Source organism: Galleria mellonella, unplaced genomic scaffold, assembly GCF_026898425.1.
Source record: "Galleria mellonella isolate WM207_F2 unplaced genomic scaffold, CSIRO_AGI_GalMel_v1 utg33, whole genome shotgun sequence".
NCBI lineage: Eukaryota > Metazoa > Arthropoda > Insecta > Lepidoptera > Pyralidae > Galleria > Galleria mellonella.
In genome coordinates this window covers 6660163-6677403 of record NW_026442079.1, presented here as the reverse complement: position 1 = coordinate 6677403, position 17241 = coordinate 6660163, and the positions used below count along the sequence as shown (strand labels likewise).

The 17241-nt window shown below is 31.8% G+C and overlaps 1 protein-coding gene across 1 annotated transcript in view; it reads left to right on the top strand.

The window, feature by feature from the left end:
* Nucleotides 1–17241, top strand: part of LOC113518090 (discoidin domain-containing receptor 2-like) — a 252127-nt gene that overhangs the window by 183152 nt on the left and 51734 nt on the right. The window contains exons 6-11 of the mRNA XM_026902858.3: nucleotides 110–298; nucleotides 1453–1586; nucleotides 2034–2241; nucleotides 11397–11715; nucleotides 12005–12108; nucleotides 16761–16855. Of these exons, the coding sequence (XP_026758659.1) occupies nucleotides 110–298; nucleotides 1453–1586; nucleotides 2034–2241; nucleotides 11397–11715; nucleotides 12005–12108; nucleotides 16761–16855 (1049 nt within the window). The remainder of the gene's footprint in view (nucleotides 1–109; nucleotides 299–1452; nucleotides 1587–2033; nucleotides 2242–11396; nucleotides 11716–12004; nucleotides 12109–16760; nucleotides 16856–17241) is intronic.

The following is a 17241-nucleotide window of genomic DNA, read 5'->3' as shown; positions in this document are numbered from 1 at the left end:
AACTGCTACAGCGAATGCTCTATTATTTTAATATGTAAATGTAATAATCGTTGTTTGCAGAGCAATTAGCCGCCACTGGCGGTTTATTTACATATTTACGTTTCTACAGAGGGACTCGCGGCATATGCGGCACCAAAGGGAGGAGACATGCAAGCTATGACCGGTGGCGCTAAGTTCGAGGATCTCTCGTACGACGGAGTGTTGCGCGATGCCAAGCTTTCTGATGGTCTAGGTCAGATGTCAGATTCATTAACTGGACCCAACGATTTTGAGTTACCTGATCCTTCAGACACAAGAGGTTAATATAATATTTTATAAATCAAATCAGACCAACTAATGAATAGCAATTTATATAGGTAGGTTCTAAGCCTCTTCATGATTTTATTCACGTAAGTTTAAAAATATGTTACGGATTATCTACCGATACAACCACTAATTTCACGTTTTTTGAAGATGTTCACATACGATATCACGAAGCTTATGACTCCCCCTTGTGACACACTGTGCCACATTTTGTTGACCCCGTTTCTCTCTCTCTCTCAAGAGAGAAATTATGAATAAATAACTCATAAAACTCAGCTTCAAAATGATGTATATTAAAGAACCTTATACCAATTTATAACTTAATTAATTCTGAAAATTACGCCACATCTTTTCATTCAGAATACCTTGAAGTTTGAAAACGAATGTCTTTAACCAGTGCGTGTTGGCAGTGATGACTTATGGAACCAAAACATGATCCTACACGATTGTTCGTATGCAATTGCTATGAAGAGAACTATGCTCGGAGATTCTTTGCATGACTAAATCCGAAATAAAGATATCCGCAAAAGAATCAAAGTGATCGACATAGGCCGAAGGATAAGCTAAATTGGCGACCCAGTACGGGCAATCGCAGTGTAGGACGATCTCCCTACTAAATGGAGTGAAGATCTTAAATGCATTGCAGGAAACCAATGGCTTTCAGAGATGTTTCCTCCCACGAACACTCAGGTTGTGGAATGAGCTCCCTGCCGGGGTTTTCCCAAGAGCCTACAGCATGGGGTTCTTCAAAAGGGGTAAAGAGGTTTCTTCAGGATCGGCAACGCACGCGTAATATCTCTGGTATTGCAGGTGTTTATAGGCTACGGTAACCACTTACCATCAGATGGGCCGTATGCTTGTTTGCAACCACAAAGGTATAAAAAAATATAGGTGGCTCAGAACCGTTCCTTATGGCAGTCTATGGGGGAGGCTATGTTCAGCAGTAGACAGAAAATGGCTGAGATGATGGTGATGAATATGTAATTTAATACACAATTTAGTGTAGTTTTCGTAAAACATTCTTACATTGACCTCCTGTACCTTATATTTAATTTCTACATACAATATTATACAAATATAATATAATAAAATATAGTTACTTACTATTATAATATTAGCAACTTATTTCTAATACAATGACGATTGCAGGCACACGCTGGGTCGGCTGGAATAAATCAATGGTGATTGATGACGAAGTAGAACTCACATTTAACTTCACCGGCACTAGACTATTCCATTATGTTGACATACATACAAACAACATGTTTACTAAAGACGTGCAGGTACTTTTTATAATATCTAAATGCCCAAATATAATTTTACATATATTTAGTTTTACTTTTTTTTTTTATTTTCAACTTTCCCGTGACGTAACACGTCGATAACACACCAAATTAACTTGAATAAGCAGCAGCAGGCTCGCCCATTGTCGTTACCAAGTTGGATTCTAATATGTTCGACGAAATGTTTAGTATCAATAAATTTTACTTTCTATCTATAATAATCTAAGGATATTTTTAGTGTTACGATGACATCGTGCTAAAAATATATATTTATTTTCATTTCTTCTTGTAACTTGTTATCATTCCTATTTATTTTCTTTTATAAAATTAAATTTTTTCTTTAATTAAATTTAAAATTAGTTACTCATAATTATTCTTTTGTAACACCGAATTATTTTATTAGAGTAAATTGTTATAATATATATATATTGTTATAATCTTACTTAGCTGTTCAAAGAAGCAGAGGTGTATTTTTCATTGGAAGGGGAACGTTGGCAAGAAGATTATATTTCACATGAGCCAAAACAAGACAGAGTATCAGAACACGCACGGACTATTCGCATAGATCTACAGAACAGAACTGCAAAACATATCATGTTGAAACTGAAATTCCAACACGAGTGGATATTAATCAGCGAGGTCACCTTCAAATCCGGTAAGAAAATGTTCTGATTTTTAAATTATTATATACATAATAATTCTCATTATGTGAAGTAATTTTATTATTATAGATATAGTATTAAACAGACATGAAGAGCATATAATTACCAGAGGGAGACTTTGTATAATAGTCATATGCATCTAGGTACGAACACGTCGAATATCTCTGACCTCTCGTGTTTTTGCCGTGAAACAGCTGCGCTTGCATGGGTGTTTCTAATTGAAGGGTGGGATATGGCAGTGAAATTACAGAATGTGGAGGTGTCACTACATAGTCCTTAGAAATGGCAATGCATCAAAAGTATTATATACACCACAGAATATTTTTGACGTCAATACGCTGACGCTGTTCATCTCTTGTCTCGACTGTTCTATTTTTCCATTTCAAATTGTATTAAAAACGTTAAATAGAAAAACGTATAACAAATATAAAAAAATAACAATTATAAATAATAATAATAAATGACCAATAATAGTGTATCCCATATTAAAAAATTATTTGCCTCGTCTCTTACAGGGAACAAAGGTTCCCAATAACACCTGCATAATTTCCATGTTGTACGTTAGATAAAAATTATAGAGTTTAGTTAGGTACATTTGAAGTATGTTCATTATCCGTTAAATAGTATTCATTTATATTAGTATAATTATATAATATGCCTTTATTAATTCAAATTAAAATTAAACTATAATAAGCTTTATAGTTTAATTTTGAATTTGAATTAATTAAAATTAAATGTCAACCCTACCTTCATTACGCTGACGAAGTAATAGTGAGGGTTAATAAGTGAGGTTGAAGTCAGGTAATAATCAAATTATATTACCAATTGTAAACACATTTGATTGGATGATTAATTGCTTTTTACAACGGATAGATTGAAATCTAAATAATTCAAAATCTCCATTTTTTAACAATCAAGAGGTAGTTTTTCTTTTCTATATTTTTATAATTTCAAAATTTTCTATTGTTTATATTAAAAATAAACCAAAAATTAATGTACAAATACACTGCACACTTTTGCATTAGGTCTACATTCTCAGATGTTAATTTTTTTTTATAATAACTTACGTAAAAGAAACTAATTATACAACGTGTAAATTTAGTCACAAACTTTAATATATTTAATACAACAATGACTTTAGATATTTTTTTATTTTATTAACTAACATTTCTTAAAAATCTTATTACAAACTATTATTACCTACTACTATAAATATTAAAAAACTTCGAGTATTACATTCAGTATCGAACAGAATATCATTTTTAATTACTTACATGGGATTCATATTTATTTATTTATTTATCCAAAGCACAAAATACATTGTATGAAATAGATATTACATAAAACACTACAAAAATTATAAATTAAAATTACAGTTAATACAGTCAATACAATTCAAATTATTTTTCTTTTGTAATTATATTTATCCACTTCGTTCACTTCATATAATCAATACATACAATAACCTAATACTATTACTTAAAAATTGTCATCGTTCATTTATTATTGTCATTAAAATACTCATCTACGGAATAGTAACACTTATTCGATAGTAATTATTTTAATCGAATTATTAACTAAAAATCATATAAACGAAATTATTCATTTAACGGCTTTCCCATTATTCGCATACGTTATATTATGAAAATACAAGTTGATACATGCAATCCTCGCCCCAAATTTAATAGGCCTACTTTAAAAAATAAATAAATCAGCACGAAAGTCAGATAATTTATTTGGAATTCATTCGCAACTCATTTTACGGAGGCCCAATCAGCGCTCAATTCTCGGGATAAACATCCCTTGAATTCACAGATGAGAATCCAAAACAGTTTATCGAATCAAATGTTTTATACAAACAAATTATCCGGGCAAATTACTTGGGGGCAAAAAAGTGAACAGGAAAGATTCATAAGCACGATTCGGTGATTTTTCGCGTGAACAAAAAGAGGGCGTCTCCGCAGGGCACAGGACGGCCAGCTACCCAGCCCAGCACGCTAATAGATCCATTACTCCACATCGGGCCTCCCTTATCTGTTCAGAGCACTCGCAAGCCTCCGGCTATTTCACAAATTTTATCTTTCTCTAATTAATCCACAGCTCTTTTGAGGAAATCGCCTCTTAAGTGATAAATCGCCGCCCGCTAAATGAAGAACTTGTAATTAAAGAAAATCTTTGATCTGGATTATTTCGTTCCCCCAATTATATTTGGAGCAAGTTGCGACGCGTTGCCCGCTGTTGCCCGGATATTATCTGCCGATTGAAAATGAAATCCAGGAAATATTGCCATGGACGTGGTGCTATGCCGCGAGACACGCGACGCTCGTTTCGTTGAACACAGACTATATACTATACAATTTTCTTGAAACGCTTACTTAAATTACAAACAATCTTTAGAATAACTTTCCCCTTCAACCGATTCAACAACAGATTGACTGTGATAAAACTTTGTTAAATTGAATTACATTCATGAGTTTAATCAATTAATTTACAGTACACTCCTAGAAGTTTCTAAAATTAATGTTATCGTCCCTGTGATATAATTTTACTACGAGCAATTATAATTAAATCATTATTAATTGAATAAAACGAGCTAGGAAATAGTATGAATATAATTAGTATAAAGGGAATCTTAATAAATATTATTTTACCCGCAATTATAATACATTTTATAGAATCTGTCCGATTAATGTAAAAGAGCTAATGGGTAACTTAAAATCATTAATCTTTTTCGATATTCGTTGTCATACAAATAATTAATAACATATTCCTTTATACATTCCTTTAGGTGTACAACCGATTATTTGTCCTTTGCTAAAATTAAATCTCTTTCAATAAGTAACTATTAATATTACCACAGATAATATAATACTATACATTACCTATACTGCAATTAGACTACTGTTGGTATATGGTTTTATTTCGAATTTTCTTTATTTTTGCACTGTTATTGAGCTTTGTACCCAATTAATTAAAAAAAGTTCATAACAATTTACTTTAATTTATTATATGTAATACGTCAAATACGTACCTGCCAAAACACTAAAAATAACTACTGTGCTAAAGCTATATAACAATATTGCATACATTAAGAGTGTAAGTTAGGTGTCTCCAGTTCTCAAAGGTAGAGTTTCAAATGGCAATGGGTATCATTCTTAAACTCATTTCTTTTTCGGGTCAATACAAATAATTGGCTTTTTTTAATCGCCTCTAATTTGAATGTTCTTTGTTGCGTATCTACTCAAGTTTTCATTATATTTTATTATAGAAGAAATCGGATCCTTCAGTCTGTTTAATCACAGTATATTCTTTGTAGAATGTAGTAGTTCTAGTATATACTTATTACATAAAAACCATTTAATAGTTAGAGAACATTCAAAGTTTATTTCTAATATACTAACTTATATATCAGTTAAAATTTATTTTAAAAAGAAAATCCAAACGGAGTAGTTTCGCCTGAACTGTAGCCTAACCTATGACGGGCCATTGACCTAACACTCAGTACTCGGAGTTAAGCCCCGCCTAGGTCTTCATGTCAACCGCACCGATCGCATATTCACTTGTCGGATTATGGAATAAAACTATTCCTAAAGCTTCCTTTTTACTGTATGTATTAGAGTGCGTGAACGAGTAGAAATTAGCAATTACTGTTTTTTTTAACATCACTCAGCAAAGAAATCATGTTATTTGAGACAATCAAACGATAAAAAAATATTATTATTAAAGTGTTCTTTTTCTAAATCTTTAAGTGATAATGAGCAGGTGACATCAGTTCAAGAGGAGAGAAATAAAATAATAATAAATTTATTTTTTGTTTCTAATATTACGAATGTGATTGTTTGTTACCTTATAACGCCTAAACGGTTTAACCTATTCCTATGAAATTTGATATACATATATATAGGATGGCGAAGGATATGGAATACACTTTTTATCCCAGTTATGTGGACAAAATTGATTGTAAAATCTAGTAAATAATAATCTAATGACAAAAAAACGGTACAATTACTAACAATAATAATGCATGTAGGGTATATAAGTAGTATAATAAGCATAATATTTTATTTATTCAATATAAAAAAAAATCAGACAATATTTTAACACCACATAAACTGTAGTTTTCTTAATATTGCACAATCTTGACAATAAAATAATATATATAACATTGCTACAGCAACTAGACAAAATTATCAAGCAAACTTTAGAGGCCGCCCATCATTAAACGGACCATATACTTTTTTACCTTTCTGGTTCGATAAAAAACAATGTTTCCTCCTGACGACCAATTAAACAAGAATAAGAATAATCTTTATCTTAAACTAATCTAATCACAAATATTTCTAAAATGTGGATTTGTAATGTATTTACACGGCGAGAAGAATACACAACTCGACAACTGCTCAGTTAAAATCATTAACAAAGTAATTAACAAACTTTATTGCTCACAATAATTATCACAAATCGTATATATAATACGAGTTATTTACAATGGTTTATAATCAATTTTCTATATCTAATAAAATATTAAAAACAACAAGATTTTATATAATATATAGATACAATCAGCCGCATAATCATCTTCCTACCCTTATTCTAATTATTATTTGCAGTTGGCATAATATGTTTTTCCCTTCCATTCTTCTCTATTCACAGGCATTTCCGCATTCACACAGTCCATCCATGTCTTTTCTCTCTGCCCTTATAGACATCCACATTCATACTAAAAACCTTTCTAAAAACATGCTCCTCATCCATGCGCATAACGTGTCCATAGCAAAACAGACAGTTACTTCTTAACTTTTCACTAGCGCTATTCTAATACTTCCTCTGTTATACTCATTCTTAATTTTGTCCATTCTTGTCACGCCACACATCCATCTTTACATTCGTATCTCAGCTATATGCAATCGCTTTTCATCGATCACCTTTGTTGGTCAACACTCCAATCCGTAAAGACAGCAGGTTGGATTATGCTGTTGTAATTTTTTCCCTTTAACTTTAAGAGAAATTATGAGTTAATTTAGTGCTTTACTGTTCGGTATAATTCATCATCGCATTGTAAGTGTAAAGCTAGGTACCAGAAACGGACGCAGACTGGTATAGTAACATCGTCAAGCTTCACGACTAGAGACTAAAGAGACCGCCAAAATCGCAGAACATGTGTTCAGTTTTATTTCTGCTAATTTTCAAGCCAAATCTCTCTAGACTTTGTTGCCACTCTACCAGTCTTCTTTGGATCTCAGCTCCATCCTCACCGACAAGAATAATGTTGTAGCCAAACAGTTTACACCAAGGGGTCTCCTCCTATAAATTCGATTTCCAAGCAAGAAGAGGTAAAGGCTTAACATCGATACTTGGTGAAAACCCACGGCCACATTAAAGTCGTTAATGTTGCCAGCCGCCGATCGAATATATGTACGAAATTAATTGCTCGAATTAACTCTACATACTTCACAGGTACACATTTTTTTTAGAGCTCATCCCAAAACTATGCGATGTACTTTGATGATGATAAGTACCTTTGTACTTTTCACATAACTGACACAGTGAAAATATGACATCTATGATACTCTAACCTGGCATAAACCGAACTGGTTTTGAGGCATTTAGCTCTTCTCGCAATCACTTCCCTATAACTTTCTCCCAAACTTTAATACTGTGATACATGAACCTTATTCCCCGATAATTATTTCAGTCTTGCACTTCACCCTTATTTTTAAAGATGGACACTAAATAACTAATGCACTATTTGTTAGAGATCGTCAATTTGTGCAACAACTTATTGAAAAATAAAGTCAGCCACTTGCCCATATTCTCCCAATAACTTCCATACTTCTACTAGTATTTCATCTGGTCCAACAACTTCGCCTTCTGTACTTCATACCTGCAGTAATATTAAGAAGACAGATTGCACCCGTTTAGAGTATGATGTTTCACTGTTTTACCACAATTTAGACATATCTCGTACAAGCAACTCGCAGGTTAATTACATATCTTGCAATCGGTTTACGATAGCTGATAATTACAATGTAATCTCTATCGATCTTCATTTTCTTATTATGCAAACTCAATTAGCAAGCGTTCAACAGTAAATGTTGTTACATCTATAGAGCGATTGAAAAAACAGAAATGCATTTATAATAGCAGTTTATACACTAAACGTCATAATTCGTGCTATTTATTACATTAAATGAATATTTGTTAGCAATTATTGCACGATTTCTGCGATGTCAATGTGATAACACATTAATTTTGATACGAATCCCCGACTTTTGCAATGTTGTAGCTCACTCGATAACAGAATCGTTAAAAGTCAAATAAAAAGAGAAACTTATTAGTTACTAGACTATTTAATTTCTAGTCATATCCGCATTGATAACGTTCTAATTTTTTTAATTCATTTAATAAATTATTACTGATTAACATTTTTACTTGCTTGAATTAATCTCTAAAAAAACAATAGAAACAAACATAATTCGCCATACTTTTGCTATTTATGTATGGAATTACAGAAAAACAATTGCTGAAATAATTTTTATCGCCCTCTTTTAACTAATATTTGCTAATGCAAATGTCTGCCTATCTGGGTTTGTCACATAACAAGAAAGGTAAATCTTGATTATAATATTTTATTTGTATTTGTGATTTCACAAAGAATAGGTACGTAAGATACATTGTATAATAACTAAAATGATAAATCTCTAGCTTCCGGAATAGGTATCTAATTAAGGTGGCATATACGAGTATATGGTGCCAATATGCTGACTGTCGTTGTATTTTGGTCATAATAGTATTATCGACTTAACACTTATTTACATATTATATATTAAACTCCTGCCTTTCCCCCATATCTATTCGAGCTCGTTGTAATGTTTTTTCTTCCATTCACATCTTTTTGCAATCATCTCACTAATCACTCCATTTTTGTCCATGTCAGCTTTTACACAGTCCATTCGTCTCTTTTTATATCTTCATCTACACTTATAACTATCCATATTCATACATAATACCTTTCTTACCACATTCTCTTCTTCCCTACGCATCACATGTCCATATCATGACACACGACTACTTTTCGTCTTCTCCATTATTGGCACTACTTATAAACTTCCTCTTATATACTCTTGATCTTATCCATTCTTGATATACCACACATTCATCTCAACATTCGTTATAGTTGTATGAAGTCATCTTTCATAATTGATCATTAATACTATTATTAAGAAACAATAACATAAACGTGAATGGAGACTTTAATTTTGATCTAACTTTCCATAATGGTGTGGTTTCATCTGTCAATTTGATATACAGCGCATTACCTCCGCCCACAACGGGAAATTTGCACAGAATTAACTCTTGGCACTTAGCGACAATCACACTGGCACTCCGCCATTCACCTTTAAGCTCAAATCTAGTTTCACTCGTGTTTGAACTACTCGGCCTATTTGGAAATTTTCATTCGTTTTGGCTTCAAACTTTAATGACTGAAAATGACACTTTGTTATCAAACTTCAGACTTTGACTTATAATTTGCTATCTGACTCTGTTGACAAAGTAATTTTCTCTTTGTGTTTTATAATTCCAGCTATTTTAGTGTATTGTTGGATCTCATAGTCAATAATTACTTTAATTATATATTTATTTGCCCTTGTCATAGACCGGAAAAGGTGTAGTTAAAGGTAGAAAAGATACGATACTTTATCTATATTTAAAAAAGACTTTCTAACAAAAATAAATATTGTTTATAAATCTCTGATTCTCCGCCGAGTTACTGTTGCCACACCCGACAATTCAATATTAGACTAACCAATTTCTATGATAATAGGTTTAAATGCACAAAGCCAAGAATTTAATATTACACACATACGGCTTTACATCGACAAAATACAATGTTCATTTGACAATTAATGATTTGACGTTTGAAGAACATATGAATTAATTACATGCAGTTGCCTCATTGTTCAAACTTACCTACTGTTATATGGTTATCCATAATACATAAGCTTATATAATACATAGAATTCCTTAGATATTATAGAGCTACGCATATTATAAGCATTCCCTTAATTAATAGACATGAATGCAAGAGCATTGTTATGTCAGTCTACCAGCTACCTCCAAATTAAACTTTCATGCTCTCCATTTATGTGGTTGGCTTCGCAAGGGATTTACCAAAAGCGATATAATATATTTTATAATATTCATATTATTAAAAAAAAAGTTTGCTTATAGTCTTGCTGCAATTTATAGTGCATAAAAAACTATTCTATAAGTACCTCCATACAAGAATATTCCACCACTGAAGATGCGTTCTATAGTATTGTTATCAAGACAGCTGGAGCATAAAAGAACTCTTCTTACTCTGTCACCGCATGGAAAGTAGGCACAAAAAAACTTAAGTCTCTCTAAGACACTTATTCTTTAAATTCAGGTTTATTTTAACATGCATTTGATTGGTATAAAAACATAGATTTTATAGGTTTACGATATTTTGATACTTCTTAGTTTAAAAATTACCTCACAAATGATATACTACAATAAGTCATAAAGACTCCGTCTCCCGTGGCTTCCATTGCTGTAGATACAAAACCTTCCAGGGTCTAGCTAAGTTCCGTTCCATTGTGACCCAACAATTAGTTCTGCGCTCGACACCTATTCATTTCCTTGCATTGTCTTAGCCTTAGACGGGGCGCTGTTTGCCTTCATTCAATACGTTGGGTTGGTTATCAAGGTGCTTTCAGACGATCTAAAAATTACCTCTGTTGTTATTAGTGTTTCTTTTTGTAATTACCTGTGGGCATACTATTTAAGAATGTAAAAGAAATCAATTTACTCTTTATAATTTAGGTTGCATACGCATTGATTAAATTCACAGTACTATAAACCGACAGGTTTCTGTAACATTTAATTGTCATATTGTATTTAATTTCTAATAAATTTATTTAAAATATCTCTGCTGATCCTATATAGTTATAATAATAATGAAATGTTATAGATAATATTATAATATCGTGTAAATATATGCATCAACAAACATACTATAATTGTTATTTTCTAGTAAACAATATTCCCCATTTTTTTAAATTAATATTTAGAGAAAGATTTTTGAGACTTCTATTATTTTAATAACGTAATATCTTATTAACAGTTCCAACAACAATCAACGCATCATCAGAGTTTCTTGAAGAGTACTACAGAACTGATACACCACCGTCTTCTAGAAAAAAACGAAACTCTTCGCTTAGAGTCTCCGTAGGACTGGCCTGTGGAGCTTTAGTGGGTGGAGGGGCGTTCATAGCAGCAACGGCAGTCCTTCTAGCAAAACGGACCCGAAGACGAATTCCAAACATGCTTAAGAAACCATTCTGCCCTTCATTACGTCATGGAAACTCTAATTCAAGGAATAACCGCCGAGCTCCTAGATTGGCACTAGCTCTTGCCAACTGCCCACCAATTCATATGCTCAGGTAAGAATTCAACTGACATATAAAAAAATGTAGGCAGCTATGTTAAGCGATGAATGTAATAGAAGGTTAAAATGCCGATGAAAGTTTCATTAGTTAAAACTACAAAATTGTGCTTGTTGAAAATCCCTAAAGCTGTTTATAGGTAAATATTAGGAGGCTCAATTTCGTAAAAGGAAAGACTGGTCATCAGACCTAAATTCTGTACGTGATTTAATTGAATTAGTATGGTTTAAAAAGGAAGACCTTTTAATACGCTTTTTATGTTAGCTAAAAAAATCTTTGTTTTCAGGCCGGCGGTTGTTGACGAGGATTACAGGGAGCCGTACAATATTTGGAGGGAAACTCTGGGGCGACGTGATAAACGGGATACACACGATCAGAACGAATATAATGGTTAGTTAATTTTTTTTATAATATTAATAATTTTATATGATTTAATAATATATGAATGATGAAACTTATATACAAAGCACAGCATTACACATACAATTAAACTATAACGGATCTAAGAATCAAACACTTATAAGCAACATGCACACAAATACACTCATTTCTAACCGGCTACAACTTTTTTATTAACATTAAAATATTAAAATATTATCATAATTTTTGTAGAAATATGACTATATCTTTACATAGTTTCGGTAAGTATTTTAACTCATTTATATGTACCTTACCTTAAAGTAACTGCTTATTTTTTTATCTAGTTGTATCTGGCAGGATACGTAAACATTTTTACCTTGTTTATATATTGCTTTAAGTTAATTATTTCGTTTCATACCCATAATTTTATAAGATCCCCATAATTAAGACAAGTGCGAATAAAAATAGAAATTTTCATTTACTAATAATAATAGTTTAAAATAAAAATGGCGACTATAAACTGACAATTAAAATAAAAATTACAGAAAGATTGTTTTGACGTAGTCGTATTCACGTCTTTTTAAAATGAAGTGAGAATCACGACAGATTACCGATACGAAATATATACTCACAATTGTAAATTAAACACAAGCCACGTTCTTATTGATTAGGAATTGGTTCGAATGTACCGTTAATACCACACAAGTGAACGTTCCTACCCTGTTTACATATTTGCTTTAATTACTTTATTTACTCGGAAAACCAGTGATTCGACATCCGAAAATACCTGCGGGCACGTTCCAACTCGAAAATAGATGAAACAATGGCAAACAGATAAAAGCAGAAAAGTGCAATAAAGTCAGGGATTCTTAATCCATGGGGCTTGACCCTAATTGTAAACAATACAACAAATGAACAAACTAGTATAGGTTTTTTGCTCCGCAAACAGGGGTTCTATCCCTCGTCGCAATAATGTTTAACTTTAATGCTCAGTGCAACTGAAATAATTATTTACTTTCACTTATACTGAGTATACCAATTGTATTCATGCATTGTATACTTAATGCATTTAGTACACCATCATTACCGAGTCTTCATTACATTATTTATACTCCAGTATGTATAATAATATATTTAGACTATATATTCGTGGGCGAGTGATTTCTATTTACTATCTCACCATTACTTAAATTGTTTATAAGTTTCGAGATTGTATCTACTTGTGCCCCTGTGTATCTACCTTTGGCATCGTAGATCCCAAACGGATTTAGCGGTATCAAAATCTTTTTTATTTGTAATTTGTTTTTGTAAGGGTGGTTATGGAGGTGCGTTTGATAATAATCGATTTAATGTTTAGATGTGATGAAATGTGGTAAATTATATTAACATTCAAAATTTTTATTTCTTTTGACTGATATACCTACTCATATATCACAAATTCTTTGCAAAAAAAATAGTCACCTTAATACCGATAACTACTAATTTAAAAAACTGTTAAAAAACTAACATGTACGTGTAAGTAAACAACAATAGCAAAAGGAATTATCAAAATCAATTCAGAATTTTATCAGCGACATATCCCATTACATACTTAAAACCGAATAAATGGCAATATCCTCCTTTTTGAAACTGTTTAAAAATATAGGTTATTAATCAAATAATTAATGGTCAGTAAAGACTCTGACCACCCTATTAAATCAGACATTTTTTAAAATATATAATCAACCATTTATCTTGCAAACTGTCTGAAATATTTGAATTTAAATATAAACTGGAATACTTTGAAATTTCATATTTCTGAAGTCGAGTACTCATATTTCGACGCCGCCGTACGAGCAATAAGCTTGCTTCGGGAATTGGCTCACGATTCAACCACGAATTTGTGTTTCGAAGTTTTGTAATACGGTTGCTACAAAATTCAGGCAGGACATTGACCAACAGCTATATAGTAGAACACAGTTGTACCACAATACAAATAATAGTATCACTCCGTACAACATGGCCAAGCCTTCTTCTCTTCCGAACTGACCGCACCCCGAGCCCATGTGTTTTAAATATGACATATAATGCTCTTATAAATTCTACTTTATGTCCGACAATTATAACTCTCTGTAAATGCATCATCATAATAATTTAGTAATATTATAAATAAGAGATATTTAAATGTTTGTTATAGTTTGTTACTTTAATAGGATACCGATTATAATGGAATTTATAATGAGTAATTGTTGTGCCAATCAAAAATGATTAACGAATCCTGAAGTGGAGCGATTGACATTAAATTGCCTTTTTTTACAATTATTACTATACGTTCTATTACCTCTTCAACCATTCAGAACGCAATACTCGCACGTTTTATTTTCCCCAGAAATTGTAGGCAACTCCATTGTATACAAAAGCTTCTGACGAAGCTTACCAACTTCATAATGAAATTTAGTTTATATTTAGTTAATGTTGTTATTAGTCCGGTGTCTGAAATAGTGGAGTGCTCTCTGTAAACAATAGTTATTCATAAACACAGCAAATAAATAAGTATAAAAATAACCTCACGATAAATAATATAGAATTTGTTATTTTCGCTTGTAACTTACACCTTACAACACTATATTTGTGCCCGCAACGTGTTTTTTCCGACTGGCGCTAGTTAGCTCGTCCGCGACACTTGACTCGCCCCTTCACTGCACTCGTTAGGTTTTCGAGTACGCTTGCTGGTGGATTGTTACTTTCCCCCGGCTCTTACTCGAATAGCTAGAAACGAAACGCCCTAATGATTCCTTAACGAGCCCGCTTTTTGAAAACGACAAGTTTTAAATATATTTCATAATATTCAAATACTGACTACAGCGATATAGCTTTTATGGAATTTAACAAAGGGCTTTCATTAAAGAAACTGTTGGTGGTGGATATGTTTCTAAAAAAAAATAGAGATTATTTTCTTGAGTTGAACATGAGTTTAGCAACTATACGACTCACTTGGAGATAAGCAGTTACCTTCAACTATATAAAAGCATCGAAAATGTTACAGGGGACAGATAATATAGATATAGGTAGGTCAAGGCCTTGCTTTATAGCTGGATTGGGTTGACTTATGTTGAGCAAAGAATCACTTCAGACTTTTCTTGTAAATTTTTCCACTTATATGACTGGTCCGTTCCCGTTTCAACTTGCTAATCTTTACACAACATCAATTTATTGCTACTATTACAAATTATATCCATTTTTAAATGAACGTTTAAGGTTAGAGCTACATTGTAAAACTTTTTGCTGATCACTCAGATTCCGTTTACTGAAGACCCTATATATTATACCTATATTAATAAATAAAATATGTATTACATGTGAAATGATTAATAGCTGTCACAAAGAATCTATCTCCGTCTTTAGTCTCGATTATTTATGGTGTATTTATGAATTGTCTTTAAAAAATGTTTGTTTACCTTTATAAGACAAGGATTACATCAAAAGCACAGTCATAATTATTTTAACTTAAAGTTCCTCAAACATCTAACTGTACAAAAAGTTTTTCCGATATTGATTTTTAATCGTGAACTAAAAGTAAGCGCGGAGCCAATCGCGCAGGTTTAATTTGGACGATCAAACAAAAAAGGTTACAGTAATACAAAACACCTTTTTTTATTAGATTCTCTCCATTTCATACGTGCCTGTTAAATGCATTAACATTTGGTTTTTACTTCCTTTTTTTATATGTAACAAAACTTTTAATTGCATTTTTTTTTTCTTATATGTAAAACTGTCAACAAAAAACTAATTTTAACAATATGTTTGATATTTTTTTTCAATTCATATTACTAAATAGCATTATTAATAAATGTGTGTTAGTATATGTCTGACGTTCTAAAACGTTTTTTAAATGATATAAAATTTCAAGGTGTACAATAATACACACAGCCACAAGAAAAAATTTCCAATTTCAATAAAGAGAATCTTAAAAAAACCAATCTCAACTAAAATCCAGGAGAAATGACATTATAGACCTATAGACCCTTGAAAAGAATACTGGTAGATAGGAGGCGCGCTCGTTACAGCGGCCGGACGTCCGGGCGGATGAGCGGCCATTGTTCAGACGCCATATTGAAAGGATGATGCGCCTTGAGCACACGATAATGGTTCCCAGCTTCTGGTATCTTTGAGCGATGCCCATGAAAATAGTAAACCTAAGTTAACTCCAATAAGATTTTCGTTTCCATTCAGACTATAATGTCTATTATTCGTAAATGAATTGAAATGTTTTAATGTGGTTCAATAATTTTATTTCTGCATTCACGTTATTTAGGATGTATCCATTCATTGCTTTTTAAACTTTATAATACTATGCGTACACTTTAGTGTTTCTCCATTTATGCTCGTAATGTAGCAATTCTAAATTTTTACTGACTTGTTGCTTAATGACAGAAAAAATACACCACCATATCACCAAACAAAATACTGGTAAAAAATGATTAGACAATATGACGTCATTGCTTTCGCTAGAATTGGTCAATTTTCATATAATATCTGAATATAGTCTTATGTGTGACATACATGAACAAAAATTTAAGAAATAATTTATAGCAATAATTATTTATACTACGTTATAATTCAGCAATAACGCTATATTAACAGCACTTGTATTACAGGATCAATTATATTTAAAATTTAACACATTTCTCTCTTGTCCTTAGAGATCTGTGAAGACCCAGAATTTCCGCGGCCGTACATGATGAAACGGCCTGACCCGCACGAGAGTTTTTACGCTGCCACCGACATTATACATCACGTGAGTACATTCCTTAATTATAGTTATAATGCAATTGTTATCGACCCTTACTATTTTTTATTAATATAACTATCAAAGTGAGCATTTATGTTGTTGCCTTAACCTATTAATGCCTTAACAGTTTATCTAATCATTTTGATGTTTAGTAGTATTTAGCATAGATTTTTATTATATACATATTTGGAATATAGAATGATATATTCAACCATGCTACGATGTTTTCAACCAAAAAATAAATATTAAAATATTTTAATCATATTATGTATATAGTTAAAATTGTTCTTACCGTTATTATGACTCTAAATAATAAACAATAATATTTACTTCACAACCATTATAGTTATTAGTCTGTCTGTAGCATTCAAAGAAAGCCGGTTTTATGTAAT